General features: G+C 42.3%; 1 protein-coding gene across 4 annotated transcripts in view; it reads right to left on the reverse strand.

Moving 5' to 3' along the window:
• ARID4B (AT-rich interaction domain 4B) overlaps positions 1-27295 on the reverse strand; it is a 140938-nt gene that overhangs the window by 76242 nt on the left and 37401 nt on the right. For all 4 annotated transcript variants that reach the window (XM_037895274.2, XM_043544325.1, XM_043544324.1 and 1 more), the window contains 4 exons: positions 17178-17243; positions 14693-14783; positions 6755-6834; positions 642-733 (listed from right to left, as the gene is read on the reverse strand). In XM_037895274.2, coding sequence (XP_037751202.1) covers positions 642-733; positions 6755-6834; positions 14693-14783; positions 17178-17243 — 329 coding nt within the window. The remainder of the gene's footprint in view (positions 1-641; positions 734-6754; positions 6835-14692; positions 14784-17177; positions 17244-27295) is intronic.

A 27295-nucleotide genomic window follows, 5' to 3' on the forward strand; every position in this document is an offset into this window, starting at 1 on the left:
TATTCAACCGAGATTTTAATGTAGATTTTCTGTAGATCATGAATATCAAGATGTTTGGTTCCATGGAAATTTGGCCACCATATTTGTAGCAGTTTATTCTTCAGTGTCACATTTGGTTGCAAATGTTGTACTCTTTTGAAGAGGGTGAACAATCTTTACCCACGGGACTAGAATTATGTAAAGCATTCCCAAAAGACTGCTTTGGGACCCTAGAGGCTAAAAAGCCCTCTTGTCAGCTACAGAAAGTCTACATAGATTTTCAAACAGATAGAGCCGAATACAATTTCAGCTACTGTTTTCAGAACCTATGCTAGTATCCTGCCAGAGGGAAATCTATTGCATGTTTTTTTCTTTTTTTCCCCCTTCATAAAATTCCTGTCCACAATGAACAGTGAAATTGTGCTAGCTGGAAAACACATTGAGTACTTGTTGCAATCCTTGAAGTACAGCAAAGCAGGGGAAATTATTTCCTGACTTACTCTTCAACTTTAGAATAACGTCACTTTTCATTCAACTTGCTAAGTATCTTAAAAATTTATAGAAGTCTGAAATATACAAAAACTTCTGGAATTAATGACACAATATAAGAAGGTAAATTAATGCAGAGCTCAAACAAATGATTGAAAAGATATTTAACTTACATATGATTAGATCTCCTTCCTCTGTTTGTTTTCTTTCCTATGACAGGAGTACCAAAATGTTCAGGGTTCGTGAGTGGAAGCTGATCTAATGTCTGTTGGAAGATCATTAAACTCATTAAAACTCAAACCAATAATTTTTCAAGAGTTTATACCAAGTCTAAGTTTGTATATACTTTAATAAATGTATTTTTTGTAAATGGAAAGTCTCCCTACCGACAATGTACTCAGAGCAGAGACAGCACTGCTTTAAAAACAATGGCCGTGTCTTTTAGAAATTAACATTTCACAGCAACTGCCTTCTTCCACGTGCCCATTCACACACACACACCCTGAAGGCCCTATTCTGAGACCACTTATCAGTAAAGGAGAACAAACTCAGGCAGCGGGTCTGACATCCTGATATGAGATACTCCTTTCCCTTTGCTAGATGAAGCACATTCTGCTTCTGAAGCACCCGTAGACCCACATCCCAATTATACATGTAAGGGAAATGGACAAAGGTCCCTCGTAGAAAAACTGAAGTTAGCAAGGCTGACCAACAGAGACCGGCAAACCAAAATAAGTTAACTTTCTTATTAATTAATGACAAAATATTGCACAACTGTGTTCTTGCAAGAGAGAAGAACAGAGTCTGGCAAGAACAACATGTTTCTCAAAGGTTATAAACCAGACGTAGTTAGGAAGAGGGTACTGGCTGGAAAGGCTGAGAGAGCATATCTTAATTTAGGTCTTTTCTGCATGAGGGTGAAAAAAAAGGATCTCAAAGACCTCCAGTACCTTATAGAGCAAGCCTTTGAAATTGGAGTCTTATGGAGAAGTTGTTCTCTATTATCATTCACAATTGTAAATAATTGGTTTTTAGGGCACCTAGAGCTTTTTCTATTGGCATATTTTATTGTTATTTAAATGGAAGTTGACACAGTTAAGGGGCAAACTGCCTCTTAGAGCCCTTCTAGTCCTTCTCAAGTATACCCTCAGGTGACAGGCCCTGTGTCATGTACCTCACTCTAGATGGAACCAGTGGTGAGCTGGAGCCAGTTCGCACTGGTTCGCTAGAACCGGTTGTTAAATTTAGAAGCCCTTTTATAACTGGTTGTTCCGCAAGGGACAACTGGTTCTAAAAGGGCTTCTAAATTTAACCTGCCAAAAATGGCGCCTTAGGCGCCGACTCCATGGGTGCTCCAGCCCTGGAGCATCCAAGGGGAAAATCTGGTGGGTGCAGAGCACCCATCGGCAGCTCCCCGCCCCACCCCCAGCCCCAGCTCACCTCCACTCCACCTCCGCCTCCTCCCCTGAACGCGCCGCCCCGTTCTGCTTCTCCGCCCCCCAGGCCTCCAGCGAATCAGCTGTTCATGCGGGAAGCCGGGGCAGGCTGAGAAGCAAGCAGCGGCTTCCCGCTCAGGCCCAGGGAGGCGGAGGTGAGCTTGGGCGGGGGGGGGGGGCGCGAGAGGAGGGCCGCCCGCGCCACAGCAGGTAACCTGGGGGGGGGGGGGCACGCAGGGGAACCGCTCCCCGCCCCAGCTCACCTCCGCCACCCTCGGCCTGAGTGGGAAGCCTCAGTCTGCTTCTCAGTCCTCCCCAGCTTCCCACCAAACAGCTGATTCGCAGGAAACCGGGGGGGGGGGGGGGGGGTAGAAGCAGAGCGGGGCGGTGCGTTCAGGGGAGGAAGTGGAGCGGAGGTGAGGTGAGCTGGGGCCGGGCAAGGGGTGGGGAGCTGCCAGTGGGTGCTCTGCACCCACCAATTTTCCCCGTGGGTGCTCCAGCCAGGGAGTCGGCGCCTAAGGCGCCACTTTTGATGTGACCAGTGGGGGAGCAACCGTTCCCCATGCTCCTCCCCAGCTACGCTTCCCTGCCCCTAGGAGCTAGAGGGACCTGCCAGATGCTTCCTGGGAGCTGCCCCAGGTAAGCACCGCCAGGACTCCCCACCTTGCCCCCCGGCAGGTGCCTCTGGCTCTTAGGGTGGGGTGGGCACCCACTATGGTGGTCCACGAGATCCTCCTGCCTGGTTCTGGGGGCAGTCAGGGGACAGGGGAGGGGGTGGATGGGGCAGGGGTCCGGGGGGGGGGGCGTCAAGGAACGCGGGGGGGTTGGATGGGGCAGGAGTCCCGGGGTGTGGGGGTGGGCAACCACCCTCTCGTAGGGTGAGGAGGGAACCCGTTGTTAAGATTTTGGCAGCTCATCACTGGATGGAACCATACAACCAACTGCTCTGGGATTTGGTCTCTGAGCATCAGTGCACCTCTCCCAACTGTAGAAATGAAACAGGCCCAACTGCAGTTGATGCCTGTAAGCTCTTTCACTCCTGGCACCCAGGAGCTGATTAAAGTGACTCAAGAACACATCTTCAAAATACAGGGTTTTTTATTCCTTCCCCAATGGTACAAAGCACACAGATTAAAGGGTAAAAACAATAAAAGGCATATACACATGGGTCTTACTTACACCCTAATCTTTCCTTGCCAGATTTTTAAGTTTCCCTCACTCCAGCCAACCTCCATCTCCAGCTGAAAATAACAAACTGTCTTGCTTGCAGCAGGCTCTTTCTGTTTCTGTGTGTCCCCTTGCCAGCCTGTCAGCTCTTCCTGTCATTTCCTGGGCAGTTTTCTGGCCACTCACACAACCCTCATCCTTTTCTATATCCAGGGTCCTGTAATGTCTTAGTGTTCCCTTTTCTCTCTCTCTTCCTAGCCTTGGCAAAACAGCTATGTCACCAGGTTTGGGGCTGAGGAGTCACTATTCATGGTAATAAACCTGACTATTGTGTTTTCCTTGGGATGCCCTTATCTAGGCCGTTATTATACCTTTCCTGCTTGGTTCCTTTAACCTTTTGATTTAACTTCATAGCAAGTAACCCATCATATCTACACACAAAGGCATGAATCATAGTCATATAAAATATGAGATGAGATATTTCCCCCAGTTAGTTACACAATAAACAAATGTTACCACACTACACTTCAAGAAGTGTGAAAACTTTCTTTGTCTTACCATTCTCAATGCTATGCTAGTTTCAAACTATGAAGAATACATCAGATTCTCATTAAAAAATATTATGTAGGTGTGGTGGGGCAAGTGCCCCACCCCCCTGTGAGAGTGGGCAAAGACAGGCCAGAGAGGCTGCGCAAACCGGCAGCCAATCAAGGAGGGCCTGTTAGAGAGCCAATCAGGGTTGGGCAAGAGGTGGCCAATCAGGGCTGGGCTCAGCCCTATATAAAGGTTGCCCATGAGAGGAGCAGTCAGTCTCTCCCAGACCTCTAGCAGGGAAGGTCAGTCTCCTGAGCAAGGAGACCAGCACCCGCACAGTGCTGGGCAGAGTCAGGGGAGCATAAGAGAGCTCCAGCCTGTTTCCTGCCAGGCTGTGGACCCTGATCAGAAGGGCCTAGAGGGTGCAAAGGGGTCAGAGGGGAAGTGACCCAAGGACAGCGGACAGATGAGGGGAGAGAAGGAGGGTATGGAGGCTGTTGCTAGAGGGTCCTGGGTCAGGACCCAGAGTAGTGGGCGGGCCTGGGTCCCCCCTTCCCTGTTATCTCGCACCTGGCTGTGGGAAGTGGCCATAACGGACTGCACCAGATGCCTGCGGGAAGGGGTTAGGCTTTAGGGGTGTGGTTGGCCACTGTGACAGGGGCAAACCAGGAGACTGCTGTTAACACCCCCCCACCCCACAACCCCGGAATGGGGTGAGCATGGACTAAGGGGCACTGCTGGAGGGCAGTGTCCTGAAGAGGACACCGCCGAGCGGGGAGCAACGCGGGTTCAGATGCCAACGGAGGGCGTGAGACGGATGGGACACCACCAGTAGAGGGCGCTGCACATGGACTGAGCAAATTCCCAGAGTCACCAGCGGGAGGCCCCTGCAGTGGTGAGTCCCTACCCTGTCACAGTAGGTCAGACTGAACTCACTGCAGCTGATGAAGCCCACCTCCTTCAAACCAAAAAGCAAATGCACATCTGTCTGTTACTGTGATAGACGTTGCATATTTACCCAACACAGAATGATGGGCATGGACAGAATTAAAACCCTAGCTCAGAACAAGAGAACAGCACTGTGGCATAATTCTAAGGCTATGTCTACACTACAAATTACTTTGGCATAATTTACGTTGTTTAGGGGGGTGAATAATCCACAACCCTGAGCAACGTAAATTACACTAACCTAAGCACTGACGTAGACAGTGCTATGTCGGTGGGAGAGCTTCTCCCACTGACATAGTTACCACTGCTCATGGAGGCAGGAGTTATTAAGTCAACGGAAGAGCTCGCTCCCGTCGGCCTAGAGCATCTTCACCAGAAGTGCAGCTGCACCGCTGTAAATGATGTACACTAGAACCTCAGAGTTACAACTGACTGGTCAACCACATCCTTCCTTTGAAACCAGAAGTATTCAATCAGGCAGCAGCAGAAACAAAACAAAGAAGCTAGTACAGTACTGTGTTAAAGGTGAACAACTAAAAAAAAAAGGAAAGTTTAAAAAAAGATTTGACAAGATAAGAAAACTGTCTGTGCTTGTTTCATTAAAATTAAGATGGTTAAAAGCAGCATTTTTCTTCTGCATAGTAAAGTTTCAAAGTTGTATTAAGTCAGCGTTGAATTGCAAACTTCTGAAAGAACAATCATAATATTTTGTTCAGAGTTATGAAGAACCTCCATTCCTGAGGGGTTCATAACTCTGAGGTTCTACTGTAGTTTAGACACAGCCTAAGTGCTGAAGAAAGTGGAGGTGCAATTTTAACTTCCAAGTGTAAAGGAATACTATCATGAACCAATTTGTAGAACGGCAGAGTAAACCCCCCATGACAGTGAGGGAACTGAAAATCAGTGATTTTTGGCTAAACACCAAGTGCTCAGATACCTGAAAAGAAAAGGGACTAGCAAAATGAAAAGTAGGAAAGGTTACCTTAAAATTAGGTTTCTGCGAATCAGATACAATAATCTGGACTGATGGACATTCTTGTTCAGACAGCAGGGAGGTAGATTAACCTATATAATAATCTTGGCCAAAATTTTCAAATCTGGATTCCCAAAGTTAGGTTCCGAACCCCATATTTAATATATATAAGCAGCCCGATGTTCAGAAGTACTGACCACCTACAAATCACTAAAATTCAACAGGAACAGGAGATGCTGATCATCTTTGAAAATTAGGCCACTTATAGTTAAATCCATATTTAGATATTTAGGAGCTTAATGTTCAGCACATACACTTGGAATTTTTAGTGAGAGCATCTGAGCACCTTAACAAAGGCACAGTAAAAATGCCCAGTTCACAACATCTGAGCAACATGCTCAATTGAGTATAGCACAGAAAGAATTTTCCTGTTGAGCAGAACACTTTCTCAAACAGCTCTTTGATAAGTTAACATGTTCACATATATTGGTCCATCTGCTTGTCTGTCTGTTCACACAGTCTTGTGTAATAAGCAGAAATAAACATCTGATTTAATACTGTAATTGTTTAGAAAGTATGTGTATATTTTAGAAGTAATTAGTCTGTAGGCTAGACAATCAAACAAATATGAAAAGATTTCTTATTTGTGGAGGGACAAACATTTCTTCAAAGTAACAGGTGACAAGAGGCTATAATTTACCTAAAACAACAGTACACAGACGTATCTCAGATTTCAAATTTATTAGCTATTACAACAACACTTACAAATTAACATGGTCACTTGCATCAGCTCCCATTAAAGTGTAATTATGTGAGAAGATACAAATCATAATGTGTGTCATGCACTACACTGCAGTATCTTTTTTCAATCAATGCTTACAGAGAAAGCTAAGAAAAGTATTTATAGCAAAAATAATTCAACTTATAAAGCAATATCACTACTGAACCCCATTATGCAAAAAATAAATATGAAATGTCAATTTTGATGGCAACTTTTAGTTTGGAGAAGTCACTCTCAAATCTTATTTCTGGGTGTAAAGGAATGAACTAGATTTTGTGGATTATATTTTGCATAGTCACCATTTTAGCAGCATTAATATATTTAGCCTTTGAAAGTCTGAGGCACTAATTAAACTGATGAAATTGGGATGAAAGGCATTGTTTTGATTATTTTTAAATATAAACACTGTGGAATTAAGATGTGTTCATTTTGACAGCAATCACTTACCTCACTTTCAGCAAAATGTCTCTCTCCTTTCAGGCAAAGAGAAGAGCGTCTAAGAGTCTTCTCATCCCCATCATCAAATACTGTCACCAGGGGAAAAAAGGAAAGGCAAATTATTAGTTAATAAACTGAAAAAAATACTTGGCCTGTATTTTCCTGCTACAGAAATATCCTTTGCTCAGTTCCCTGAATATTTTTCCTGTATAAAATCCAGTACTCTCTGGGACGGGGCATTGAGAACCACCATTTCTGAACATGACACACCCAACCCCAGTTTCATCACTAAGAGGGATCACCAAACTAGATGGTAACTGTACTTTTCTATAGTTCTAGAAGTGTTTCAGGGAACTAGAGGATTGAGATCACCTATTATTCCAGGGAACTTGTGTAGTTGGGCTGTAACCCCAAACCCCACAACGTATGTGTTTCCACAAGCTGATTACAACAGGAGAAAACTCTCCATGGTAAGCTCAGAATTTGGTAGGTACCTGCATTATGGACCCTGGGCAGTCGGGCTCTGTATACTGTGTTTATTTTGCCTAATTTATTTATCTCCTCCCCAACCCCTGGCTCAGGGCATCCTAATAATAGAGAGCAACTTCCTTTTCTTTTGTTAAGCCATTTACATCATGAAGTCCCCACAAGAGGTATGTCTTATCTGGCCAAAAAGCGTGTGTGATCTATAGAAAGCAGATGCTAGCTCTGCCACACTTGCATATTCTTCTCCTTTACCTCAGTGGGAAACCTTCAAAATACGCCAGCAAGGCAACCTTTCCAGCCTTCTATCAGAAAGTACAGTAGTGCAGTGCATTTAAAGGAACTATCCTGAAACTGAAAATTTCAAAGGAAACCAAGAGGTCAAGGTTTCAGAGAAAGTCATTGAAATGCAAATCAGCTATTCCAAGATCTTAGAGAAAGGAGAACTTGCCCATCAGCAGGCTTTTTCTTGAACATGTAGAACTCTATGCAAAAGCTCTGGACACCAAATAAGTCAGGTGCCTGTACATACACAAATGATCTTACAAAGATAAGAAGTGTCAAGGGCATGACTTAGTCCTTATCCATACACCAGTAATACTGCTTTAACCATATATTGGTATCGTTAACATGTAAAATGGTAACAACCCCACACCTCAACAGAGTGGACTCTTATCAGTATATAAAGGTGCCTTATACCAGTGGTTCTCAACCCTTTTCTTTCTGAGCCCCCCCCCCCCCCCCCAACATGCTATAAAAACTCCACGGCCCACCTATGCCAACTGTTTTTCTGCATATAAAAGTCAGGGCTGACGTTAAGGGGTAGCAAGAAGAGCAGTTGCCCGGGCGACCAAGCCACAGGGTGCCCCGCAAAGCTAAGTTGCTCAGGCTTCTGCTTTAGCCCCAGGTGACAGGGATCAGGGCCCCTGGCTTCAGTGCTGCATGGCAGGGCTTAGGCTTTCTGCCCTGAGCCCCAGCGAGTCTAACACTGGTCCTGCTTGGCATACCCCCTGAAACCTGTTTGTGGCCCCCTAGGGGGCCCCAGGCCCCTGGTTGAGAACCACTGCCTTATACTACTATAGCAAAGGGAATAACCCATACTGGTAAAAGGCACCTTTGTTATAACAGTAATATAACTGGACCCAAGCTAGGGATTGTACTGATTATTTTGGTAGGAAAGAATCATATACCCACATCAAAACCTGAGTGTAGGCAAGGCCTTAGCCCTACAAAAGCAAGGAAGGTTGACATGCCTTTAAACTGCTCTCCACTTGTGCCTAGGTATTGTAAAACATACAGTTTTCAAGCAGCTCCCAAATGCATGATTCTATAAAGACTTTGAGCCACAAACTGAATGAATCTCCAAGGTGTAACAATTTGCTGCATAACTGCTACGGCGTTTACTATTTGCCAAGTGAAGCTTTCAGCAGAGGAATTTATGAGCAAGGTCACTCTCTGAATTAGTGATGTCACCCAGTACTTCAAGATGGCTGGGTGCTAATGTAAACTTAGACAAACTTGCTGAACAAGGAAATTGATCGTTATGGAGTCTGACAGGAACGCCCAGCTCTCAACCAGACTTTCCTCAGATCCACAGATACCAATATATCCAAAGTTCTTTTCAGTCCTGCTTCTATTCACCCACCTGATAAAGTATATTCCTAATCTTCTGCTGCTAAGAATGTCATTTCACTCCAGAACTGTATTAGACACGAAGTTGCAGCTGTGATACCAATTTTCACTGATCCCACAAGATGGGCATCATCTAATCTGGTAAGCACAGTATCTTCAATCACATCTCCAGGTCAGCTCTCTCCTCCCTTCTTTACTTCCACCTTCCCTTTCTTTCTCAGGCTCAATCTTTGACAGCTGCATATGTCACTTTGAATCTCAAATTGCAACTCCTTGCACCAGCTGCCTCCACTATTTAGCCTGTATCTATTTCTACATCACTTACTTTGGCAAACTGCTGATTTCATGCATTTGTCACATCACATTTTACAATTCTATCCAAATTTCAGGCTATTTGGAACTCGGAAGTATACTTTTTTATTTACATGTCCATACACTATTGCTTCACCACCTCACATGCTCACTAATTCCCATGTCCACTTCTACATTGCTTATGAAAACCTCTTCTCTATTATTCTGCATCTTCCCACCCCTTCATTCTATTTTGGCCTCTGTTCTGTCCATGTCTCTCCCTCATCCTACTTTCTTATTCTATCAGATAATTTCTTTGTAGTAATACCTACCTGGAAAAGCATACTCATCTCACAAAATTTCAATGTCTTTTAAAAGAGAAATAACGGTTACCTACCATTCATAGTTGTTATTCTTCGAAATGTGTTGCTCATGTCCATTCCATTGTAGCTGTACGCATGCCCACTTGCAGTTGTCAGAGATTTTTCCCTTAGCGGTATCAGTCGGGTCGGCTGTGTCAGCACTCCTTGAGTGCCCTGCCCATAAGCTGATATATAGGCACCGCCGACCCTACGCCCTCTCAGTTCCTTCTTGCCAGGAACTCCGACAGAGGGGTAGGAGGACAAGTAATGGAATGGACATGAGCAACATATCTCGAAGAACAAAAACTACGAATGGTAGGTAACCGTTTTTAATTCTTCGAGTGCTTGTTCATGTTGATTCCATTCTAGGTATATCAGGATGTAACCTGAGGACATTACTTTGAGCACCCAATGGCCCGTGGTCAGCTAAGACCAGGACAACCGGAAGGGGTGGAGGCAGCTGAGGAAAGAGTGGGAGGTGACTGGGGCATCGTCCTTGAGCGCACCCTCAAAATGACTGCTTCTGAAAGACCCAAGCTGAGCAAATGAATGGGAAGATGACGGGTGTCGCTGCTTACCATTTGTCTCTATCCTTCCTCCTGTAGGTGCCCAGCCAGCGGGTACCCCTGGACCTAGACTGCGGAGGCAGAGGAGTTGGAGGGCAGAAGGGCTTCCTGGCCTGGTGAGGAGTATGGAGGCACAAGGAGTGGAGGGTGGCACGGGAGTGTTTAAGGCCATGGAGTCTCGAGTCTGTGAGCTCGGAGAAAAGACCTATTCCCTCAAATGGGAGGTCCTGTATAGTGGCCTGCATCTCCTGGGATAACCCGGAGGACTGCAACCAGGAGGTACGTCTCATGGCCACCGCATAGGCAAGCACCCTGGCCACTGAGTCAGTAGCGTCCCAGTCCATCTGAAGGGCCCCCCTTGGCACAGCTGTGCCTTCGTCCACCAAAGCAGCAAACTCCTGGGCTCGGTCCCACAGAAGGTCCTCCTTGAATTTGCTAAGGGAGTCCTATAGGTTAAAATTGTACCTGCCTAACAGGGCCTGTTGGTTAGACACCTGAAATTGTAGGCTTGCCGTCAAATAAATCTTTCTGCCAAATGCCAGTCTCTTGGCATCTTTGTTTTTCACCGTACCACTGACTTGGCCCTGCCTGTCCCTTTCATTAATAGCTGTCAATATCAACCAGTAATGCCTCTGGAGAGTGTGTATACAGATATTTAAACCCTTTTAGAGGGACATAATACTTTTTTCCCGCCTTCTTAGAAGTAGGCGGAATTGAAGACTGGGTCTGCTACAGCGATCTAGCAATCTTAAGGACCCCTGGGTGGATGGGCAGTGCAACCCAGGCCGGGGTGGCGGTGGATATAAATTTAAAGAGGTCATCGGACTCCTCTGGGACCTCCTCAATTTTTAAGTTAAAGTTGGTAGCCACCCTCTTAAGGAGAGCCTGGTGCTCCTTAAAGTCATCGGGGGGGCTGCCCATTTGGGAGGGACCCGCCACCGCTTTGTCCGGAGATGACGAGTGCACCACTGGGGGAGGGACGGGTTCCCCTTCCTTCTCCTTAGGTGCTGGAGTCCCTATGTGCTGCCCCCCATGTTGGATTCAGTACCGTGTTCTGACTCTGGTGCCTGCGGCGGTTTGTCCAAGGCAGTCAGGGAGGACTGGTGGGAATACAGGACCGGCATTATGGGCACGGCCACAAGTTCCAGTGTGGCCATTGAGCGGGCCACTGTCCCTGCTGCCATGCCGTCACTGCAGGTGCTGCGTCAGCTTCGCAGTTTGGTGGCAAATCACCCCTCCTTGGCAAGGAGCTGAACTCCCAGTCTGAGGCTGACCATCGCCCTTATGGCGACCAGGGCGGAGCCATCGAGGCCTGAGTCTGCCAACTGATCCTGGTCAGTGACTGGCGAGGTAAGGATGAGGATCGGTGCCTGCCTGACGAGTGGAACTGAGGGGATGGAGACCGGTGCTGCGACCGGAAGCGATCTCGCCCCAGTGGGGACCAACTTCTTGGAGACCGTCTGGGCAAGGGTCACTTGCACAGTGGCGATCTTTGGCGGGCAGCTCGCTGGTACTGGTGGCGGGGGACTGGTGCTTCAACTCCAGTGTCCCATGTGTTGTAGGGGAAGAGCGTGGCGTCGGGGACCTGGGTCTTCTGACTGGAGACTGGGAATGTGGTGCAGGGGTCCTAGGCCGCGGAGACAGGGATCTTAGCCTGCGGTCCGGGGACGGAGGGTGCTCCACTGCCCTATGGGGCAGTCCCACCACCGGTTTGCCCTGAGGCATTGGGGCCTTAGCCGAGTCTAGCACCTGGTATGGTGTCAGCCTGCTTATTCTTTAACCACTGGGGCCGCCTCAGGCAATGAGGGCCTTAGGAGAAGCTGGGGTCCCCTTCTGCTCCTGGGAGTCGAAGGCGGATCCCTGGCCAGTCTCAGGGGTCTGACCTCAGCAGTGTCCTCATGAAGCCCAGGGGCAGGCACATGACCTGACACAAGTCCTTTGCCCGAGGCCCTTTTTCCTTCCGGTGCCGGGGTGCTCTTCTTCTTTTGCCACTTCTTCGGCACCAGTAAGGGGGAACGGTGTCTGACGGAGCCAGTGCTGGAGGTGCGCTCTGCACCAATGCCAACCTGCTCAGTGTGGGAGCAGAGTGGGAGGGCTCTGCAGGACAAAGCACAGTCTCCATGAGGAGTGCCCTCAAGAGGATATCCCACTCCTTCTGGGTCTAGGGGGAAGTTCTTACAGATTCTGCACTTGTCCTTTCTATGGGACTCTCCCAAGCACTTCAGACAACTGTCGTGGGGGTCACTAATAGGCATCTGCCTGTTATATGACAAGCATGATTTGAAACCAGGAGAGCAGGGCATGCCCCACTCCGAGGTGAAGTCCCAGCCGGGATGCTAACTACCGAACTACTTCACACTTAACTTAAAGGCTAACTACGTATCTAAACTATATACCGGGGTGGCCAAACTTATGAACCTTCCGAGCTGCATACGACAATCTTCAGAAGTTTGAGAGCTGGAGCATACCTGCCGGGGCTTCTGCCCTGCAGGAGGCACCTGCCGGAGCTCAGGGCTTCAGCCTTGCTCCTGCTGAAGTCCCAAGCCCCGGCACATGTTCTCTGCGGGGCTAAGGCCCCGAGATCTCCCTCCCCACTGGGCAGAAGCCCTACCCGAATATAAGGCAGAGGTCCCAAGCTCCCCCTGACAAGTCTGATAGGTGGAGAATGAGGGGTGAGCATGGGGGGCTCCACGAGCAGTACTTTAATTGTAAAAGAGCTGCATGTGGCTCGCAAGTCATAGTTTGGCCACCCCTGCTATATACAAAGAAGCCAGAAAATGGGCTGTTGAAGACCCGCTAATGCTCTTGCGATGGGAAAGACAAAGCGCTCCGATCAACCGTCACAGGTGGTAAGGAGGAGCTGAGCGGGGGTAGGAACAGCGGCACCTATATACCAGCACCTGGGCGCAGCACTCAAGGGGGTGCCACTGCCGACCCTACGGATACCACTAAGGCAAAACTCTCCAACGACTGTGCACATAAGCGCGCACATACCTAGAATGGAATGGACATGACAAGCACTCGAAGAACTATCACTCTGCTCAGAACTCACCTAGCACATGCTTCCTGAAGTCAGTTCTCATCTGCCAGTTCTCCAGCATCAGTTTACAATTAGCAACCCTTAATAATAAATGGTCACAATTGCTAATATTTTTCTTTACCCATAATTGCAGCTAATAATGTGCATGAATGTATTTTCAATCTTGTTTTATATTATGCGCCCGTGTGTAACAGATCAGTCTACCAATTTAGAGGTCATGGAGTCCAAAATAAGCTTCATTTAGATTAGCCAAAAACATGGTCCATGCACAAGATCCCCATACCAACATTAGCCTATGTGATGGGAGAGACTACCTGTCAAGGGCAGCCTTCACCTTAAAAAATTGCCAATTAGGGGGAGTCAGTCTCCCCCTAATCTCTTTGTATTATGGAGCTCAGGGTGGGAGAGGACAAGTTTCTCAGTATAAATAAATAATAATAATAAAAAAAAAATTTAAAAACCCTTAATTGGTATTTTCTATTTGCCTATATTAGGGCTATGTTAAGGATAGAATTGGTTCCTGAGACCTGAAAAACTAGTTTAACATGTACTCTACCCTTCTACCTCTCATTTACTGGTTGACGTGCCATGGAAACGGCACTGAAAAGCCAGGGCCATCTGAATTGGGCATACGAAAAGCAAGCTTTGCTAGTGCATTTGGATTAAGTCATCAGAAAAAATGTTTTAGGACTTGATTAGATAATGGAAAAATTAAAGGAAAAGTCAACATTGTTATGTGCTTGTTTAAAGGAGCTATGATAGCTTTTATCTTTGTTCTAAACTAGGGGAAAATAAGTACTGTAAACTGTTACTGAAGTTGTTGTAACACTTAAAATCACCATGAATTATTTCTAACTACTGTCAAAAGCAGGTACATGCTACAATATAGCATATTAGATATTCTAGAGTCCAGACCAATAGTTCTCAACCGAGGACCTAATGAACCACATCTAAAACTAAAGTATTTGGTGTACAACCGTCACAATTTTTCAGCGTAGTTAGATTGGATTCTATTCTGATTAAACCAACCTATATGTACCACAGTTTGAAGACTGCTTTTCTAGACTAATAAAACACATATATCTTGTTAGGAAACTCATTTTTTAGAATGAATCTCTTTAAATATCAGACAACTCAACTTTGAATAACTTTGTCTACTGGTCTAGTATTTACTTATTTGCTATTTAAAAGTACTCAAGTACGTAATTTTCTATATGGTGCTAATCCTGTAAAGATTTATGCATGTGCTTAACTTTACACAGTTCCATTGACTTCATATGGGACTACCTGCAGTACATAAAGCATGAGCTTAAGCCTGTCCATATGCTAGTATCAAATCATCTCGACAAAAGTGTGCAGCACAGGGAACACTGTTAAACAACTGCTTCTACAGATACAAAATCTTGTTTTTATTAAGTACTTCCCATCGAGAATATTCTCTAAATACATTTATAGCCCACAGGCATTTTCTCAAATTTAAAACAGATCAAGTGTTGATAATCTTTGGATAAGTGGTGATGTTTTTCTGATGTGTACTTTCCAGTTTGAGGACATAGTTATCCATTTCTCTTACCTACAGTATACCAACTTGCATCTGTTAATTTGTTGATGACAGCTTCCTGGTAAGTTCCATCTGGATTCTTTACTTCTACAACAGATCCTACCTAAAATAACATAAAAGCTACTTAACTTTTGAGAACTTTCAAACAGATAATTCATCTGAATTAGGACTGAAAAATATTTTAAAATCAGCAAATCTTAATAAGGGTAGGATGCTAAAAATACTTTGCTTAGAACAGGTGCAACCTTGTGTTCCTCAGGTGCACTGAATTTCTAGTTTTGCACAGTTAAATATACCTTACCTTTTACCTTCGCTCAAAATTATATTTGTAAATTTGTTACTTTATTTTTCCAGACCAATCCAGATAACTGAATATGGTTCTTTCCTTGCTGCCAGCAAGTGGGGAATAAGAACTGTTTTGAGTGATGTCATTCTCTTGTATAACAGCTTGCCAGTTCAAACCATCCAGCTGAGTTTTTTCCAAAGCAACAGTGACTAAAACCAGAACCAATCAAACGTCTTAGCTTCAAGCCAAAAAGCCTAACAGTTATGCACTGAATGCTCACATCCCCTTCACCTCCAGAGGAAGGCGGCAATATGAAGATCGAGAGACGGAGAGCACTATAAGCCTATTCTCCCCACTAGTCTTTGCAAAAGACAAACCATGTCAACCATTTTTGCTTTGCAGCTTCCTTCAGTACTGTTCCTCTACTACTCATGCCTTCTGTCCACTTTTATTCTTCTCTTTACTATCCTATCTGCTTCTGTGTTTTGTTGAACACAGAGAGGGAGGTGTAGGCCCTATGAGGTAGAGGTAAGAAGTGGTTTTCCTTTCATCAAACAACACTTCATTGGAAAATCTGAGCCAGTAGGATCTTCTTAAAAAAAAAAAAAAAAGCTGTCACTAAACACTTCCAGAGGAAGATTATCTGAATTGGTATTTGAAACCTAAAATCCATATAAACCGGCTTACACTGAAATATTAAAGTTGAAAGAATGTGACTGTGTATTTTATATTTTGACAAATTACTGTACTTAAACTTTGGCAAGTGGTCATAGGTGTACTTCTTACAAAAGTCCCATCCCTAAAACGTAAGTTCATTCTCCCACTACTATACAAGTCTTTACTTCTAGTAAAAATTGAGTAAATTGACTCAGTAAAATAGTCAACAAGAGCTATTTCTTTAAATTCCTTGCCTGTAGTGTGGAAGCCCTTAGAGTGTCTTGTTGCACTGTTCAGTTTTTAAAACTTCAACCGATCAATGTGTCATGTTCACCTAGGATTACTGGCCTGGTTCCTCTTGCAAGGTTGGTTACCAGTATGTGATCCTTGGTAAGCTGTTTGATTAGTTGTTTCTGTATCATCTTTAGCCAGAAAGCTGGCTAGTTTGCTGACATCCACCCCCTGAATGATATTTGAAACTTTTTCAATGTTTAAAAACCTTCAAGCCTTGTGACATGCCAATTCTCAATTCTGGCTCTGTATATATGCACAAAGCTTCAACAAAAGTTAGGGTATAAGCATGTCAGTCTTAGTTCTCGCCTACTGGCAGGACCCAACCCTATTAAAAATTGTGAATAAACATGATTTACTTTCATAATCTAGAGAGCATTTAGGGCTGAACTAAACAAAGTTGATATAGATACTAAAATCTGTAAGGACAGGTTTAAACTACTGCAAATGCCTGTGGATACTAAAATCAATTTAACATTGACTTATCAATTTAACATCTCTTGATTTGGTAGAGAATAAAGTTAAATCAACATAAATAAGGGTTAATTTTTTGAAGAGTGTCCACACAGGCATTTGCACCAGTTTAACAAAAGGAGTCTAAACAGACAAACTCATGCAACTTTGTTTGGATAAGGCTTTTGTAAAACTGGGGAACTAATAAGTGTGGCTCTAGGATTTTTCCAGGGAAACAGGGACATCCCTCATGCTCTTAAAGGAGCCCACATAAAAAAGGAAATTAGGTGTGTGATTTAACAATTACTCCACTTCTGGTAGGAAGGCATCAAAACATCTGCAAGCTGGTCAAAAAAGATTTGTGACCAAGCACTTAAACTGAGGAACCAGCTTTGTTTTCTCCCCTGGAGGCAGGGTAGAAATCTTAAATGAATCGGCTATAACTACTTAATATTCAGGGTGATGGCCAGTTTCTTGTTAACCTTCCCCCTGTGGTTAGCAGGGAATCTGCTAAACGAATGACCTTTATACCTTGTCACTCTACATTGGCAGTGCTGGGTTTCGCTCTTTGCAATGGGCAATGGAACAGGCTTATGTCATGGCAGGACTATATTCAGACCACCCACATTTTTCCATATCATACCCTACATATTTAAAAACTCTTTAAATTCTCATTCCTATAGAAAGACATTTATCTGGCTAATCAGTATTCCCAAAAAGGAAAAAAGTGTAACCTTAGATAGGCATAACTATCAACACATTTTGATAAATGACTGAATGAATTCTACTGAAATTCAAAAAATGTATTACCTTTAATGGGCCCTTTATGTGGTCATCCTGAACTTCCACTGTTGAAGAATCATGTCTAAATGTTACCTAGAAAATATAATTCAACTAACAATCACTTGATACAGTTGAACAGCGCAAGTACATGAAAGCGTAAGCACTCCTTTTTCTCCAATTCTCATCTTGTATTCAACCAGTCTCCCGTAGCTGTTCAATTTCCTGAAGCTCTGTCACTCAGATATTTTTTTCAGAGTAACAGCCGTGTTAGTCTGTATTCGCAAAAAGAAAAGGAGTACTTGTGACACCTTAGAGACTAACCAATTTATTTGAGCATAAGCTTTCGTGAGCTACAGCTCACTTCATCGGATGCATACTGTGGGCATCCGATGAAGTGAACTGTAGCTCACGAAAGCTTATGCTCAAATAAATTGGTTAGTCTCTAAGGTGCCACAAGTACTCCTTTTCTTTTCAGATATTTTTGTTTTACAAGATAACTTTAAACACTTCCAAGAAGTTATTTTGCAAGTGACCTTGGTGCAAAGAAACACCGTAAAAAAAAACAAAACTTTGCATAAAGATTTTAACTGGTGCAATCTAAAATGGTTGATCAGTGAAATAAAAGGATAAAGTCAACATATTTAGACCCAAAACATAGTCCTTAAAGCAGTGGTTCTATTTAAATTTATAACTTTAAAAAAATAGCTTCAGATTGTACTCCTGGCCTCAGTTCATGGTTTTACAATCTCACTTTTGTTTTGTTTCTCTCCCCATTGTTGAGTGAAAGATACATGTAAAACAGAGGAAACTATGCAGGGACGTGGTAAAAGTGGCTACAGACAACATGCTTTATGCACAAGCTGAACAGAATTCTCTAGCCTCTCAGTTGGTGATCTTAAGTGTTACTTGGAACAGTCAGGCTTTGTCTACACTGCCACTTAAACCCCCCCCGAAAGACAAAAGTTTTGCCGCCAGGAGTGCTTTCTTGTTGACAACACAAACCCCGCTCGTAGGGGGTGGAAGTACTTTGCCGGCAAAAACCGACAAACAGCGTTTACACTGCCCAACTTTTAAGCTAAAAGCTGTGTAGTGAAGACAAAGCCGAGGTAAACTTTCAGAGGGGTGTTAAGTTGTCATTGTCCCTTTAAAGATAAATACCATGCAATCTTGGAGGACTGTTTGGGTGTATGGCAACAATGTTTTATTCTATGCATGCATTCATATGTTGCTCAGGGGAAAAATACTTAGGTAAGCTAGAGTTAATTTCTTTTTTGGTGGGTAGGGAATCATGAGTAGTGCAGTTTTCTTAACTGCAAACACTAAAACATTTAAATAGACTTTATGAAGCACAGAAATGTATAGTTCAGGTGAATCAAACTACTTTGCATTCTGCCTCTTCATGCTGAGTGTCACTGGTCTGGCACCTTGACACTAAGCACCCCTGTATTCAGACCATACATACACTTGTAATAATCTTTGTACAGAATATGCCTTGAGGTATCATTTAAAAACTAATAACTCACTGATCATTAATATTCTTGTGTAATGTATATACGCTGTGGGTATTAAGAGTTATGAATAAGGCTGCAAGTTTGTCCCGGAAGTCATGGAAGTCACCCCTCCTTGGCGAGGAGCTGAACTCCCAGGCCAAGGCCGACCACTGCCCTTACAGTGACCAGGGTGGAGCCGTCGAGGCCTGAGTCTGCCGACTGACCCTGGTCGGCGACCGAGGGGATGGAGATCAGGAGGCGCTGAGCCGGGTAAGGAGCCAGCCGGCCCTGCCAACCTCTCCCCTCAGCACCAGCAGGGGTTCCGGTCAGCGTGCCGACCCCCACCTCCCCTCACCACCTGGGCTGCCCTCCCCCAGCATACGCAACGCCTCCGGGCAGCCCCCACCCCCAAGTTTTAGTCAGGGGTATATAGTAATAGTCATGGACAGGTCACGGGCCGTGAATTTTTGTTTACTGCCCGTGACTTTTACTAAAAATACCTGTGACTAAAACGTAGCCTTAGTTATGAATATATACTAGGATTATGACTGAAGTGTGTTTTTAAACCAGTCATGCCAGGAGGAGTTGGTAAACAGGTGTGAACTAGACAAAGAAATGTGTTTTCCCCACCTGGGAGTTACTTCCAAAGTACTTTGAAAGACCATGAGAATGTATTTACATATTGCCTAAACAGACCCATCAAGCAAACAAGGGATGGAGGCAAACTTCATACTAACAAATGGGGGAGGAGATAGCATTGTGTCTACAACCAGCTGGAGAGAAAGAAGTTTGGTCTCGGTTTTACCTTTCAAAGAATATGTTGTAAAGATTTACTAGTCTATACAGCCAGGGGATGAACCTCAACTGATAAACAACTGAATCAGCAGATTATACACTTTTTATAATACAGAAATATTGTATACAGAGTGAGGTCTTTTCTCAGAGCCTATGGCGTGCTAATGATTAATACCGTGAATTATATGTATTAACACCATACAAAGAATTATGGATATTCACTGATATTAGGTTGCACAGTCTTCCCAGACAGGAGAGAAGGCAGCTATTTACCTGTCTCCTATATAAATTAAGAATGGTGGCATTAAACAATGGAAGCTCCATTTATCTGCATGGCATGGGAAACCCACAGGAGAGAAAAAACAGCATGAGATCATCCTGCTTGAAAAAAACTCATTGAACTTTGGAAGATAAGTAGGGTGGATAAAAATCAATGATTTTTATTAAAAAATAAAAAAAAGTCGGATTTTTTTTTAATTTAAATCAGATTTTTTGCATAAAATGCTTTTTGAGGAAAAAACCTATCTAAAGATAGTTGTAATTAAGATACATTGTAGCTCAAAGATATCTCATCATGGAATAGGGATTATAAATTCTAATTCTATAGTATGAGACAATATATTCATATAATGTTTAAGAAAAGTTTTGTAAATGAGTTCTAATAGTTCATGGCTTAGGGACCCAATCTTACTGGGTTCCAGGGGCTTCTGTATAGATTATTTAGGTTAATCTATCTACCCAATGAGACTCAGTGCTCAGTCTAGAAGATACCATCAGAGATGCTTAGTTTTGCAGTTCTCAAACTGTGGATTTGTGTCTCCAGAGATAATATGCTTGTTAACAGCAAAAACATTTTAAAATGAATTATATAAGTGAAAAATAACAGACCTCAACCCTATTGTCACTCTGCAAATTTGTGTACACAGAGTCAATCCCTTACCTCTCTTTAAAAGTGCAAAGTTTCAAAAAGTGCAATGAATAGAAGATTGTTGGGGGTGGAATAGATCTGGACAAGGAGAAGAAGTCTGGAGATAAATGTGAGAAGGCAGTAGAAACAAAAGTAAAACTGTTTGAGCAGCACATTCCAGAAGTCTTGAGGTCTTTCTGAGTGTAGCCTTCATTGATTTGAGATCTACCATACCACTCTCTCACTAGAAGGGAAAACCTATAATGGCAGCAGGCTGTAAAAGAGACCCAGTTTGGGAATATTTTAATGAAGTTCCTCTACCTGTGGGTAAGACAGGCATGCGTGCAAAATGCAAACAGTGCAACAAAGAAATGTAAGGCCTGGTTGCCCGAATGAAACAACATCATAAGAAATGTGCCTTCTCAGGAGGAAGCTGCATTGAAGATGATGAAAGGAACATGTCTGAACATGCGGGATCTTCAGGTTGGTAAACTTTTTTATTTCATACTTTTCTTAAGGACTGCCTGTCTTCCTTCTGGACTATTCTTGAATTCTCAAGTTTGAGCAAAAAATATAGTTGTTACTCTATGGTACTATCATTTTAGATACAGTTGTGATAAAAAAGAAATAGGTGAAATAGGCAGATCTTCCTTTTACAATTTCACCTTTAAAGTAGTAGTACTGAGTGTCAGTGAATGCAATGAGTAATACTAAATGAGCAGTATGGTGGTAATAATTAAATAACTGCATTGACTTATTTTGTTTAGGAGAATCCATTGTCAACATACAGGATTCTGAAGACTATCCACCTTCAAGATCACCATCATTTTCTACAGTTTCAGAGTTATCTGCCAATGAATAGTGTTTCTGTCACATCTTATGGTCACAGAGCCACAGTATATCACCTGTAGCAAAAAGAAAAAAAAATCTCGATCATCCAGAAACCACCATCGGTATATTTGTGACAAGAACCAGCAGATTACAAAAAGAGGTAACTGATGAAAAAATTGCCCGGTTTGTTTCTGCAGTAAGCTCTCCTTTCCATATGATTGAGAACCCACACTTCATTAACATGGTTCAGTCATTAAGACCAGGATACAGTCCACCCAACAGAACAGATGTCACAGGCAAATTGCTGGATAAAGTGTATGAAAGAGAAATTGTGCAGTGTGCAAAAGGTCTAAAGGATGAAATTGTTAACCTGAGTCTTGATGGGTGGAGCAATGTCCGCAATGATCCTGTTGTATGTGCTTGTGTGACAACAGAAGAAGGGAATGTCTTCCTTACAGAAATCATCGATACATCAGGAAATGCACATACAGCAGAATACTTACAAGTAGCAGCAGTAAAAGCTATAACAAACTGTGGAAAAAAATTCAAATGTCTAGTATACAGCTTGGTCACAGACAATGCTGCAAATGTATCCAAGACGAGAAGAAATTATTTAGAAGAGAGTGAAGAGAGTCCCAAGCTAATAACATACGGTTGCAGTGCTCATTTGATGCATCTCCTAGCTAAAGATTTCAGTGTTCCAGAAACAAAGGCTAATGTTGTTCAAATTGCAAAATACTTCCGTAACTACCACTTTGCAGCAGCTGCTCTGAAAAAAGTGGGAGGAGCCAAGCTAACTCTCCCACAAGACGTGTGATGAAACTCAGTAGTGGACTATTTTGAGCACTATATTAAGAACTGGCCTAATCTGATGACAGTTAGTGCCATTTATTTTTTCACAATTTTGTTCACAGTCACAGCTGAAGCTCTCAACATTGGGCTTAAGAGAAATGTTGAACACATAGTGAGTACCCTGAAGCCTATTTCTGTAGCCTTGAACAAAATGCAAGAAAAAAGCTGTTTTATTGCTCATGCTGTTGAAATCTGGAAGGAACTGAGTGAGATCTTAAAAAGAGAAATGAGCAATGACAGTTAAATTACAAGCATTAAAAAAAAATGAATGGGACAAGCACTATCTCCAGCTCATTTTCTTGCAAATATTCTCAATACTCAGTACCATGGTCAAACCTTAACTGCTGAAGACGAGGAGTTGGCTATGACATGGACATCCATAAATCATCCCTCCATCTCGCCAACTATAACAAACTTCAGCCCTAAGGGTGAACCATTCAAGAAATATATGTTTGCTGATGATGATTTAAAGAAAGTCACACCAGTGAATGGGTGGAAGTCACTTAAGCACTTGTATTTAGAGACTGTTGAAGTGATAATCTCACTTTTAACAGCAGTAGCTTCTTCTGCTGGTATAGAAAGAATATTTTCTTCCTTTGGACTAATTCATTCCAAATTGAGAAATTGTTTAGGTCCTGAAAAAGCAGGAAAGCTTGTTTTTCTTTTCCAGATTATGAACAAACAGGAAAATGAAGGTGAAGACAACTGAGTTAGCTGCAGAAGCCAATATTTTAAGTTTCTCATGTTGACCTGGCTGACAGTTGATTTTGGGGTTTTGTTTTTTTTTAAATATTTCATTTAACTATTTTAGTTAAAAACAATTTTAACAAAAACAAACCTGATTTTAAAATACTTGAATGTTTAACTAAATTCAAAATGTATATGCTTGTTTTGTTAAAATATTATATGTGTGCTGTTGAAGAAAAAAATACAGAATACATAACGTTGTTGTTTTAGTTAAATAAAACAATTTAAATGTCTGTCTGGTGATGTTCTCCTCTTCATACAGCATGGGAAGAAAATCATCCAAATATTAATGATTAACCTGTTGAATTGGAGATCGTTCACCTCCCAACGACTTCATAAATATCTGCTTCAATTACCTTTGATAAATTAAATAACCAAACAATTATTCATTTTCTGATATAACTGTAAAACTAATCTGAAAAGTTTTCAAAATAAATCACTTTAAAAATGTACAGCGTGTACCTTCTAAAAATGAAGCCTACATCTATCTCTGAGTTGTGAAGAATATGTATTAAGGTTATAACAACCCACAAGAACGCACTTTTATGTCGAAATCCATGATTAAATTGAGTCTTCCTGACTAGTGATTTAATAAAGATTTAAATCTATCTGATTTAAATCAAATCCACCCTGAAGTTAAGCAAAGACCAAAGCCATCTTTGGCATCCATTACTAGACAGACACAAGGGAACAGCACTCTTAGGAACTGAGAAAGATGAGTCCTTCAACCAAAGGGGGGTTGAAGTCTCTGAAACTAAATATAGGTAAGAAACCTGTTTAGGCAAAGATCTTTTCACCGAGGAAGACAAGGGAAGTCAGCCCCTTGTGCTTTTCTGGAACTTCCTGACTGAGAGAAAGTCAGCCATGGCTAGGAAGAAGGGAGACTGGTGAGAGAAGCCATCTTGCACAAAGCCTGTACATCTTGCTGGATTAAGTTTCAGACTTTTAGATGCATATTTTCACATTTTGGGGGTTTTTAATCCTTTCTAACTTTATTCTTTTTACTTGGCATCACTTAACCTATGTCCTGTTGTTAATAAATTTTATTTTTACTATAAACCAACTCAGTGTACTATTTAAATGAAGGGGAGTATTTACCCCAATAACGTTATTGAGCAGTGATATGCTTTCGTGTCTTCAGAGAAATAATATGGTTTGTTTGTTCCTCTAAAATGTTCGGGAGAGGGTTGGACATTGCAGAGCACATGATTTTGGAGAAATCTGGGTGTAGGGGTGTGTGGGGGTCATCTTGCAGTTGAAGTCAAAGTGGGATTGTAGACAGGCTGCTGAGGTCAGAGCTGCTGAACCACGGCTGGCTAGCACACAGACACTCGAGGTGTGATCTGCATGCCTGTAGGCTGATTGTGAGCATCCCAGGCTGGGAGCTACAGCAGCAAAGCACGTACAGGCACCAAGAGTAGCAACGGCAAGTGGTGATACAACCTCTTAATGGCCTAGATTTACACCCTCAAACCCTGTCACACATACCCACTGCACTTTGTGTAAGATGGAAATATTCTGAAGCAGGTAGCTTTCTTAAAGACTAATTCTTAACCCCATATTTGTAAAGCTTGGAGAAATTCAGGTACTATGGTTTCTGTACAAGTATGAATGATAGGATGGATCCCTTGTACTTCAACATGCAAGCAGTCTAATTTCAGTTGTGGCTGTTTAGGACTGTAGTTCCAGACAAAGCAGGTATCTGGACAGACTGGAAACACCACATTCACCAGGAGGAACTTAGACTGTTGTATCCTACTTACAAAAGGGTAAACGAAGGAAGATAGTCATGAAGTTATCTGTATACATAATATTGTATTTGGGTTTTTTATAATTCAGTGTAGATGTACCAACAATTAATGGTCCAGGAACTTGACATGCAGGAGGCCTTGTGTTTAATGCTAACAAACTAGTTAAAGAAACGACCCCTTGCCAGAGATTTTGGAAGAAAAAAATCTAACTTTTTTTTAAAAATTAAGTTTCTAGCCTTCACTGCTGGGAAGAAAATTACTTGAGCAATGGTGTGTCAAGTCTAACTGAACTAGCTGGAAAAATAGCTCAAAGTATGAACTGCCCTCATTCATCTTAATTAGGCACTAACTAACTTAATTAGGCACTAACTAACAAGATTATTTACATGTCATAACTACTTAAAAAATGATCACTAAAACCTTCAACTAACGTGCTTAGCTTTGGGTGCAGCAGTTTATATTGGGGATAGGGTAAAGATGGGAGAACTGCGTAAAACTAAGTTCATGCCCAACCCTATCTTATGGGAGGGGGGGAGGAAATGAGCCACCATCTCCATTCCAAAAGCCTCTGCTTTCTGAATCATGAAACTTCACTGCCTCCTACACCTTTCAGAAGCCCAAACTGCTCCAAATCTCAGCTGTCTCCCACTTCAATATCTATAATACGGTTGCACTGTTACAAAATTCTGTAGCACCCGTAAGACTTGGGGGAAGTGTAAAAGTGAGACATTCCAAAAATGACTTCAATACCACTAACAAAAAATACTGAACTGATTATTTGCTTTAATATTTAATTCAGTTTACTGAGTTGAATGGAAGTTGATGCAGAAATAATGGTTCTTTGCTAAAAAACTTAAATTATGTTAAGTTCTTGTGCCTTTTATATAGGAATTTTTTTATACAAGACCATACAACCGCTTCTAGAAATACACCACTAAGTTAAATGGGGAGAAGAGGAAAAGAGAAGAGCTAAAGCTACTTGTTATATAGCAAGTAAGGCATTTCTAGCCCTGAAAAGCCTGTTGCTACCTTCCTACACGAATTATGTAAAATAGACCATGCTGATGACATTTAAACAGAATCTCAAAGCTAAAATTCATGTTATAAAGATAATTTTGATTTCCCTGGTAAGGAAGGTAGAATTGCTTAAAATGAAGATGACTCCCTTATGTGTGATAGGAGACTGGAGTAGAGGCTACAAACAACTGGGGGTAGGGAAATATGCAGCTACTAAAAAAAATTCAGAAGCAGTCAGCTAGTGATGAAAAATTCCCATATGGCCAAGTGTCAGCTGAAAATCTTTAAAAATCAAGAGTGTGCCAGAAAGAGTTGAATAACTTTTGGGAAAATTAGGGGTCACTGTTAGATTAAAGAACTTTTTAAACTCCTTATTTGTTAAACATCTCAAATTTAAAATAGACTTAGGAACATCACTACTTTACTTTAATCTATTTTAACTTCTTGCACTGCTGTAGCACTTAAAGGTCCCAAATAGGTACTGGGACTCGACTGTCCTAGGACTGCATAAATGTGTAGTGAAGAGACAGTCACTGCCCAAGAAGCTAACAATCATGGTAGCTCAGACCATAAAGATAAGTTAGTATCATCTATTTATAGTAAGTTTCTAGTCTATTTCACTTTCAGGTTTTTATGCACTAGCCCAGTGTGGTTGAATTGCATGCAGTGAAACCTGTATAAAGCTACCACTCAAAGAAAATATTACTTAGTGGTAGTGGCTATTTATCAAGGAAGGCTGGAAACCTTACAGAAACTGCAAGTCAAGATTTTTATTTTACTTCTAACACAATTCCTGTACTTAATTATATTTAATAGTTTTAAACTCAGTGGTGCTGTTAAAGAAATAACCCAGCAAATGCCATTTAAAAATATGACTACTAGAATGAAAAATATAAGAATCCTTTAAGTTTAAAAAAAAAACAAACCAAAATTCAGCCTAGAAAGTGATCTGTAACTATGATTCCATTGTGTTAATCACACAAAAACTAATGAGTGGAGTTTAGTCCTTCCCACAGGATCTTAAGGCAATGGTAGTTCAGGGGGTCAGGGTAGTACTCTTCCTTGTACACATGCTATAGGCAGATCTGACCAGAGCATGTGTGCAAACTTCGGCAGCTCCCCACAGGTTACAGTGTAGTAGATCATTGTTTTGAGGGTTCAAGTGGAGCTACTTTTACATAGTTGCTTATCACATTCACGAGACAGTTGGTGGAGATGGACTCACTTCAGCCTACTGCATCCTTTGGTCCTGCTATGACTGCATCTGTCACAACTATGCACACCAACATCTCAGATTAACTAAACTATAGTTTATTGCCCCTTGTGTTAAATTCTGCCTCAGCCTATGTGAACCTGACATTATCCATATTAAAATGTCCTTGTAGTTCTTGTATAAAACAGTTTTATTAAGACTAACTGGGGCAGGTGATGGATGTTTTCAGATGTTAATAAAATAAGATAGAGGCAACAAAGATTTATTCTACCACTTCAAGGAGATGCTTCAGGTAATCATCAGGCCATAAAATCTGTTTTGTGATAACTTTTTATGGAAGGTCTTCATAGCACAGGCTAGTGGGTCTCACTTATATCCCACCCTCGCTGTCTTGTCTATCATTTCATAGAGATCAATAAGGCGTAAGTTTACACTTCTCACCCATTGTTTGTTCATACTGAAGGCAGCTTCCTTTTACAGAAGGTCTAATCCACTCTGTAAATGCACACTTTTAATAAATAAAGTCAAATTATATTAAATGC

This window comes from Chelonia mydas, chromosome 3 (assembly GCF_015237465.2).
Source record: "Chelonia mydas isolate rCheMyd1 chromosome 3, rCheMyd1.pri.v2, whole genome shotgun sequence".
Lineage (NCBI taxonomy): Eukaryota > Metazoa > Chordata > Testudines > Cheloniidae > Chelonia > Chelonia mydas.